This window comes from Cebidichthys violaceus, unplaced genomic scaffold, assembly GCF_023349555.1.
Source record: "Cebidichthys violaceus isolate CVI_PGR_0920_01 unplaced genomic scaffold, fCebVio1.0.p SCAF_17, whole genome shotgun sequence".
NCBI lineage: Eukaryota > Metazoa > Chordata > Actinopteri > Perciformes > Stichaeidae > Cebidichthys > Cebidichthys violaceus.
The window spans coordinates 6,903,674-6,913,707 of record NW_027176340.1 but is presented as its reverse complement, the minus strand read 5'-3'; the positions used below and the strand labels follow the sequence as shown (position 1 = coordinate 6,913,707).

The 10,034-nt window shown below is 40.2% G+C and overlaps 1 protein-coding gene across 4 annotated transcripts in view; it reads left to right on the top strand.

Annotated features, from left to right (window-relative positions):
- Positions 1 to 10,034, top strand: part of ppp1r16b (protein phosphatase 1, regulatory subunit 16B) — an 82,005-nt gene that overhangs the window by 62,088 nt on the left and 9,883 nt on the right. For all 4 annotated transcript variants that reach the window (XM_068712397.1, XM_068712394.1, XM_068712396.1 and 1 more), the window contains exons 4-6: positions 902 to 1,047; positions 2,973 to 3,076; positions 8,038 to 8,162. In XM_068712397.1, coding sequence (XP_068568498.1) covers positions 902 to 1,047; positions 2,973 to 3,076; positions 8,038 to 8,162 — 375 coding nt within the window. The remainder of the gene's footprint in view (positions 1 to 901; positions 1,048 to 2,972; positions 3,077 to 8,037; positions 8,163 to 10,034) is intronic.

Sequence of the window (10,034 nt, the reverse complement as noted above, 5' to 3'; positions counted from 1 at the left end):
CCTCTCTCTCTCTCTCTCTCTGTGTTGTTTTTCTCACTTGTCTTCTCGTTCATCTTTGTTCAGCGGCACAGCACTGACACACTCACACCAATTAGCTCTGATGGAGAAAATTGCTGTTGCTGACAGCAGCTAGATTGGAGGATGGTTTACACGGAAACATTCTCCTTTCACCCCACCCTATAATCACACCCAGGTTTAATGAGGAAAAGACTTTCTGTCCCTGTCTCAGTCTTTGTCTCTGTGGATGGGTGTGTGTTATGGGTGCATTTGCAGCTTCTGTCACAGATCCAGGGAACAACTCACACAAAAGCTGAGATGTCAGAATGACTGTGTTCAAATTGGCTTAATGTGTTCCCAGTTTTGCACTGTGCAATATGCGATAACGCACTTTTGCAGGGATTGGGTTTGACTCTGTGATGGACTTGTCGTTCGTTTGTACTCTTTGCGTCAATGAGTCTCTTTTCATCCATTTCCTGCGATGATTAAGGTGCAGCTGCATCAATGCAACACAGCTCACTCACTGTATGAATCATATGCTGCATCAGACTGGAAATAATAAACTATAGAGCTAATGCACTTCAATTTCCTCCACACAAGAGGAAACTGTGGATCCCAGTCTGTCGCCAGAGTTTTCACATTACTTGATGATTTTGTTAAAAACAACAGATATGTGCTGCAAAGTGTTAACTCATACCTGTACACTATTTTCATTTTCTGTCCTGCCTTCTTATCTCTTCTTCACTTAATATCACTCTGTATCCATCTTTATCAATTCCTTACTCCTTTTTCCCACCTCCTTCCCATATCTAACTCAATCCGAGGTATTATACCGGCAAGTATTACAGCACCAACAATATAATTTCATTTATTACTTCTTTTCCCCCTTTCTTTTCCACTACAGTGTTGTATAGATAACTATGAGGAGATGGTGAAGATCCTGCTGGGCCGAGGAGCCAGCGTCAACGCTCAGGACAACGAGCTGTGGACGCCGCTGCACGCCGCCGCCACCTGTGGCCACGCAGGACTGGTGAAGATACTCATTGCACAGTAAGACATGCAGATGTGCTACTCCAGGGTTTCCTGCAGCGTTTGATAGTGGAAGTGAAATAAATAGTACTTAGTATTAAATGAGGACTCCAGGTTTGAACCATCATCTAGAAAGTACATCTGAGTTTTCGCTGTGTAGTTGAGAAAAGTAAAATCGAACAATCCCATCAGCCACAACCAGGTGCTGATTGGATGAAAAACAAAACTCCCCAAGCAGAAGTTAGTTTGATTTAAACTCTTGGATGCACACTTTACCCCTAAGAGTCTGAAGTTGAAGTTAGTTTAAAGTTTGTATTGACCGGCCTGACGAATCGTCAGTGGTTGCTCATCAGACAGAATGGTGGGCAGCGCTAACTGCCTTTGCTAAGTGCTTTCCTGAGGAAAACTGTACGCACACACACACACACACGCACACACACACACACACACACACACACACACACACACACACACACACACACACACACACACCACAGTCTGAAATGAATGCAAACACTGTCCCCAGTGAGCCACTGTAGGCAGTTTGTAGGAAACTATGAATTAGTTTATGTAATTAAGTTCTGGGCAAGAGAAATGAGGTGTTTCTTTTCCTAAATCAACAGAAGCTGCAACCTGGAGGAGCAGAAATTGATGTTAAAGCACCGAGAGAGTAGAGGCAATGCCCAGAAGATCACACACTAATAGCAGTAGCAAGAATAAAAACATTGCGCTGTAAGAAATACAATTGTTTAAAAAACAAAGATTGGAAAATGGAAGCCATGGTGTGGAAGTGAACAATTACACCAGGTGTGGGAAAGAAGCATAGTGTAGGCAGATGCTGTTAATTATTATTATTTAACCATACTTTTCTGCTATCAGTTTATGTAGTGATATGGCAAATGTATGAAAATTGCTTATAATGTATTCAAATTTACATTTAGTACAATTAATTGGACTTTTTTTATCTGATGCACACAGTTTTAATTACAATTTGCTCTGAGACATTAATTTAGACAGCAGACTTTGGTAAAATGTGATATCATCATATCTGCACAGTCAATAAAGGGTAATATTTAATTGTCTCCCGGCCCTAGGACATGTAATGATTAACAAAGTCGTTATTAGCGGTCTTTGTTATGTAAATGTATTTCATAATTCAATAATGCTGATCCAGATTTTCTAGGGGCTAAAAAACGTCCCCATGTGTTGTTGATTTCTTTCTTCTGATCCCATCTGAACATATGGAATACATTCGGTATAGAGTTACATACACATCCACATTGTAACATTAGGATTTGATTAGGTCCTTTTGATACAGCAGCATGTACACACAGGAAGAGACATGCACAGATGCTGACAGTATGTGAACACACTCACATTGTTTCTGCCGGAATGCAATAACTAGAAACACACACACACACACCATATTCAGCCACACTGCTGCCATCTGTTGACATGCAGGACTTGTCGATCCGCTCATTACATCACTCGGACTCATTATCCATGGGGAAATTAGTGATTAAAAAACGCTGAATAATGCTGGCCGACTTGTTGAGGACTGAAAGAATTTAATTAGCATCATCAATTAGTGCTCGAACTGAGATTTATTCCGCCAAGACTTTGAGTTATTGATCAGTAGGTCTTGGGTCTCCCAAATGATCAGAGTATAATATACAGGCCTTAGAAGCATTGCTGAGGTAAACAAACCAATTATCCGAAAAATGATATTTTTTCGGATATTTTTTTTTTCATTATTTTTTTTTTTTTTCATCAAGAGCTTGTTTATATAAAAAAAAATGATGTACACTTATATGTATATTTGGATCACAGATAATGCACTTGAATGCCATTTGTTGTAAACCAAGCTGTTAAATGTTGCTCATTTTGAACTTTTATTAGCTTTCACAACCTAACATTCCAGTCATTTATCTGCCCGTCTCCAACAGCGGTGCGGATTTGCTGGCGGTCAACTCTGATGGGAACATGCCGTACGACCTGTGTGAAGACGACCCAACGCTGGACATCATTGAGACGGCTATGGCCAACAGAGGTAGAGCATAAATATTTAAAGACGTGGCACGACCGCAGACATCGGGGGTCCATGGTCAGAATCTTTAAGCTGCAGCTCCCAGTAAATGAACACATTTTTTTGTGCTTCCTTGGAACAAGTTTGGGAACTTTTCATACCGACAATGTCTGGAGTTTGACTGAACAGTTTGAACAAATGAGAAAATGTAGATATGTAGAAAAGTTATTAGGCCACTGGAGGGAGTGTGCTGTGTCTACTTCAATATTATGCCAGTTAGATCTAACTTGTACCGCTATCATTTTACCATTACAGGCTTTTTAACCTTTATAGTTCTTGTGAAGCTGAGTCACACTCCTGTAAAACAGGCCCAGGGTCTCCACATGTACCTTTTTAAAGAACCGCATGTGCACACAATCCCTGCTAAACTCAAGCTGTACGTTACCGTTCAGCACATAATGCAGATTGCAGTGATATTGGTGGTGGATTTCTTTTCTTTTATATATATATATATATATTTATATTTATATATATATATATATTTATATTTATATTTATATATATATTTATATTTATATTTATATATATATTTATATATATATATATATATATATATATATATATATATATATATATATATATATAGATCCTGATTTCAGAGAAGAGGTAGACAAAAGCAGGCTTCTCATTTCTAGCATTGTCTCCTGTCACTGGCAGGTTTTATCAGCTGTAGCTAGCTAGCTAATTAAGATGATGTTAGCTCCATGAGTTGGTGGAAAATGTGGTCTCTAGCTGAATTTTTTATATTATTTTTGATATATTTTTTGATACTTACGTTGTGCCATGGCCGCTGGAGTGTACACTTCCCCAAAATCCAATAAGTGCAGGACAGAGCTGCTATCATAACCATTACAGTGGGGGAGTAATACACGGGGGTCGTGAATTTGGCTTTTTATTTACTTTACTTGTAACCAACAAGCTGATATTGTTGGTGAGTGATGTGCTCTTTTGAAAGTAAAGCTCGGTTGCTGACGTAGCTAATAGGTCTTTGTGGGAGGGGTCTAGCTAATATTACACAATTCTGTGTATTTGATAGTCTTTGACCCCCAATCTCTTTCCTTACCTGTAACAGAAAGTATAAAGCCGCATTAACAGCGGGATAAGAGTGTCTGTAGCTTCTGGCAGCGTTCAAAGTATGTCAGCCACAGGAACAGATTGTTGACGAAGATGGCAGCAGGTTTGTGACCTCAGAAAGCACTTAGTGTCCCGCAGAGATGCAGGACTGACTCTTCGGGGAGCTCTGAGATATTCACAGTTCTCTCACTCGCGACGGGATGCAGATTGGGATACTGTATATTCATGCTGTATCACTGTAAACAAACACAGTCTGCACAGTGTGTCTGTGTGACGTGAGCGAGAGAGAGTTCAAGGAGACGTCGCATCAGCGAGGGAAGAGGGGGAAAGTCACGCTGCGTTTGAGAAGTGTTTGCATTTCTGTCGGTGTCTGTGTGATAAGAATGAAGACTTGACACAAAGAGAGTCGGGTGACAGACGGCTTTATTTACACTGGAGTTGAATCGCACTCAACCGTCTTAACATAAGCTCTTGTCAATGTTTTTCTTTTTCTTTTCTGGTAAACAGTTACATCTACAGGCAGACGTCTGAACACACATTTTGGAGAACAAAGCTGCTAAATCTGTGGCTGCAGGGGCTTCGGATGTAGAGAAATGCTGTAGTGTGCTTGCAGAGGTTGGCTGCTGAAGTGTGGTTGGTTCATTCTGGGTCTTATTCTCACAATTGTGTTTATTCTGACTTTGGGTCATACTAACAATTCCCTCACCACCTCTGTTGTACACGATTGCCTAACGCAAAGCCTCCTGAAGCTTTCCAAACAAACATTGTTTGTTTCTGAGTTTGACCAAAAATGAACACAGAAAGTAGTCCCTAAGATTAGCTGTAGTAGCTAACTGAGTAGACAGTCTCTGTTCCACTCACCTCTGTAACTCAGTTCATAAATCTCTGATTCAGCGTTTTCTCGTATCGGCGTCTTTCATCAGTCTTTCTAATGTCTTCCTGGGGTTTACTCCCCATATTCTCAGACAAATCGCCATCCAATGAAGCACTTACTATTATAAAAGTCAACCTTTGTGTATAGAGATCTACTTCCAGGGCAACCTGCTGCTAACCAACCTTATTCATCTAGTTTGTTTACATGTGTCCGTCCGGCTGTGGGTTGCTGTCAATTTGGCGTGTGTAAATGTAGCAAAGAAGAGAAGGTTAAAAAAATACTGGCATTTTCCTCGGTCAAGGTGCCCCTCAGCATAAAAGTAAATCCCAAATGCTTCAGTGGAGCTGCTGAGTGGTAAACAGAAGGAAACAGTGTGGAGGCAGGGTGCTGCTGGAGGGCATCATGGGTGTTCAGTCATATTTCCTCTGACAATTAAAGGTCTGAAAAAGCCTTGTTATGATAAGTGCTGCATAGTAAGTGTGGGGTTAATTACTTTTTTAACAGTGCAAATAGACAATTCTGGAAAAGCACAGAGAGAGGCTGGGGGCTTGCAGAGGGAAAACAGAGACCGCCGAAAATGAGGTTCTCAGTTTACAATGGGATCCATCGAGCCGCAGAATGCAGATAGCGGTACAGTAGGTGAGAAGAATGATTATTAAGCTGATCAAAGGAAGCGCGCCGCTGCTAATTGCTCCCGTAACATTATCAGCACTGAATTGTTGGATTAGAATTCTCTCTCTCCAGAGAAGCCGCAGGGATGGGCACACCAGCACACACACACACACACACACACACACACACACACACACCGCATCGACTGATCTGACTTTCTCTTGATCCTCCCCTGTTGAGCACAGTTCATCTGTGATGAGCCGCAGTGATAACAGGAAAACGTCTAGCCGGAATTGAACCTGGTGAACGAAAGTGGGGATGCAGAGCAGTCAAACCACACAGTCGATGTCATTCAAATTCAAACCTAAGACTAGACTGTTGATAAATATGGCCGTAGCATTAATATTATCACCAATAAGTTTCTGCAATTTCTGAGAATTTGATTTTGTTTTAAAATCACTCAATTATCAATGAATTGTTTGAGTAATTTGTTGAGCAGAAATACTAATACTAATACTAATACATTGGTGACTCTGCAATAGATACAGAGGGGAGTTGTGACATTAAGTGTAGTGTTTCTAGTCGGGTTTTTAGCCACAGCTATGAAAGTATTGTTGTCATTGCAGGACACAGTTATACTTGAGGGTTAGCTCAGAAAAACAGCTTTATTCCACAGGCCAATGTTCTTGGCCCTGTGATCAGTCTTCAGTCTTTTCTGATTTATGTGATGATATGATGACTGTTAACTACATTTGTCATAGTATGACAATGAGGAATGTTTGTTGTATTCTACATTCTTTTAGATCCTTTGGGGCATTGTTAAGCTGAAGGGCATCACTGTCGCTAAATCAAAACATGACAGAAACCAAAGAAACGGATGCTTGCCGACAGAAAACACAGAAGAAAATAGTGGCTGGAGGGATGCATTTCATTGAAGTCGACGAAGGGGACTGTCGTCCTGATTCCTGCTCCTTTAAACGCCCTCGGGCTGTGGTTCTGCTTAATGAATTCAGAGAGAAATACCAATTTTCCTCCTCATCATTTTTCAGAATCACTGGCCATCCCCGTATGTCTGTTTTGGCCACGGCTGAAAACACGAATGTGTCACTGAAACAGGAAGTTGACTTTAAAATGGCGGGCTGGAGGCTGGGATGTTGACTGAGTGGATGGATTTGCCTTCAGCTTCACTCGCCCAGGTTACAATTTATAACTGTGTCACAGGAAAGGTCGTAGGGCTACAAATACTGACGATAACATATGCGCAGTCAGGGGATGCCTGTCTACTTCAAACAACAAAAGTGGCCAGTTTCTGTTGATTCTCCTTCATGCTCCACAAAAACAAAGGTTTATCTTTAAATGACTGATCTCTGTGAATATTCAAACATCTTTGAGCTTTTATTTCCAGCTGCTGTCACGTGAGGGACTTTTTCAAGTGACAAATAAATTAAAATTGTTAATTTATTTGCATCCACAGCACTGGATTTATTGTAGTTCTAGTAACAGCGTCACAGTTCTGACTGACGGGCTGTTTTCATTATACATTTCTTTAAATGTGCTGGACAGTAGGCTACATTACTGCTCAGCTTTGGGGGAACAAGTCAAGTGTGGCTGTCACAGTATTGAGTCGTGCCTGGCAGTGAGGCAATGAATTAAAGGAGGACTTTAGAGTGGCTGTGACAGACAGAATCACCTGAGCTTCAACTGGGCCAAACTCTTTGGCAGAAGGTGGTAGGAAAGGCTGCATGAAAGAGAAATACTGTTTGCCACTGAGACGAAACAGTCAATTTATTTCTATCAGGTATTTAAGGTTCAAAGACTGTACTGAAGGCGGCTCTGTATTGCTCTTACAAAGTTAAATACATTGAAATAATGATCTGCAAATGTATTTACGTTAACCACTAATATTATTTTAACTTTTTCTTTAATTCATGATGTTATAAATTGCTCATGTCTTAGTTGGGCTCATTGGTTTAGTGACTGCGATAAGTCCAACAAACAAACTGTCTGCTGCTTTCCCATTAAAACTTATTTCTTCTTCCCTTAAAACTTTCAATTTTCTAGAAGTCTTTTATTGTGGACCTCATGACCCGTTGCTTGTAGAGAACCTCCAGTGTAATTTTAAAAATTATGTTGCTGTCAAACCTGAAAATGAATTTCTCTTTTTGAAGTCAGTTTCAGTACAAGCATCATGATTATGTGTCCCTGCTCCGTTATAACCGAGTTGCCTCTCTGTCCCTCCATGAGCCTCAGATCAGCGATGAACTGGCTCTGTCAGCATGCTGCAGTCTCACTTCAAGGCTGTCAGGAAAAAAACAGTCCGCCTTGTGATTAACGCTGTGGTTCTGCGTGTGTATTTGATTGACAGGCATCACCCAGGAGATGATCAACGAGACACGAGCATCAACAGAGATGAGGATGATGGGAGACGTTCAGGACCTGCTGAGACAGGGAGAGGAGGTTAACCAACAGGACTCTCAGGGGGCCACGCTGGTAAGACTTTGTACTCGTTCGTTTTGACATTTCTCTACCAATCTCAATTTAAAAGAAGCTGACTAAATGTTTTTTTTAAAGTTCAAGTTTATCATCATTTTCACTATATAAGAAAAAAATTGCTGAATCAAAATGTCTCCTCTCTTAGGACCAGGGTATAAAGAAAATGTCAAAACATCAAACAAAATATTAACAGTACAATAAAAGTTTGTTGAGTTATTGCATCTGACAGGGTAAAAGAAGTAAAGATACTGTATATACTTTATACACACATACAAAGTAGCAGTTAATATGATACTAGCTTTATATGTGTATTTATTTAATTTCTGTATTTTATTTGGAAGGGACCATGTACAATAATTATACAAACATTTTACCACGTGTTGTATTTTAACAGTTAGCTCAAAGCAACCAACAATACAAATAACAACAACGCTGCTGTTGGTCTTGAAACAATACATAGTTTCATTCAAAGCCTGCATTGACCAGACTGTGTGCATCCATAGATTCATGCAGTTCATGTGCACTGACGCCATGTTTATTAGACAAGGCAATATTTGAATATGAATGATGTGGCGATAAGACAGGACATGATCCTAAAGTTGTTTGAGACATATAATAGTGTCGATATCATTGATCATTAACTCGCAGCAGTAAATAATACAAGACTAAAGACTACAGAGCTATAAATAAGGATAACTCCATCGCTGCCTTTAAGCCAGCAGACAAAAGTTTAAGCAACTCTCTTCAAATGATCAGACATGACAGGTCTGCACTGAGAGGTAAAAGGAAAAGGTGTGTAATTATTCAGAGGAGCATCTTTATTATAGATTCACCTTCTAACGATTATGCGCTCTACAACACTGGCTCATGAGGCAATAAAACCTTTAAAGCTAATCAGTCATTTAGAGACTCATTATCGTCTTCTTCAGTGTAGCTGTATGATTTAAAATACTCTGCAGATATGAAAGGGATCTGTTTGTGAGCCCTGAATACACCTGCAGTCACAATTTAAAAGCTACCTAGCGGTAGATTAGAATAAACCTTTTAATGATGTATGCATTAAAGCAGGGGTAGACAACTTTGGAGAAACCAGCTAAGTAAGCAAGGTATTGAACTGAAAATTCCCTTCCTTCAGACTCTTACTAAAGCCACTCCCCCAAAACACTTAAACGTACTACGACGAGTCCATGAGAGAGAGAGATTGTCATCACTAACCGTGTCCAGCAAGCTAACGTCTCATTCACATGTGAGAAAGCACGTAACATTATCATAATACACTTAAACAACGAACATGGGTATTGTTTGTGCTCACAGCTACAACAGCCTAGCTTTGTGTTGGACTCCCATCAAACCCAATGATTGCACCAGCAGAGTGCACGCAGGGTAGGTAGGTAGACGGGCAGGTAGACCACCCAATCATTTCATACAGGCTCAATGAAATGATTGGACGGGCTCATAACAGTCCTACAACAGCCACAGATGCCATATTATCTGTTTTCTTTTACCAGAGCATTTGATTCATTGATTGCTGTTGGGATGTCAAGAGAATTGGAACAAAAAGTGTATGTGAAGTAAATTGCCGACCCTAGCTTTGAGGAAAAACAATAGCACATGATGACAAGTGACCAAGAATCATAAAGTAAATGCTGAATACATCAAATTGGATGGGGAATAGACTTACAATTGGGACAATCTTGGCTGTCTGAAAAGAAACACAATCCACCATCACCATAAATAAGCAAAATGCTTGCACTCGTTTATTAATAAGAAATGCACATCTGACTGAGGTAAAGTGAGACACGTTTGGACAAAATACATTCATGATACCCATAGCTGCTGTAAGGTTAGCATCAGTGAGGCAATAAAAGA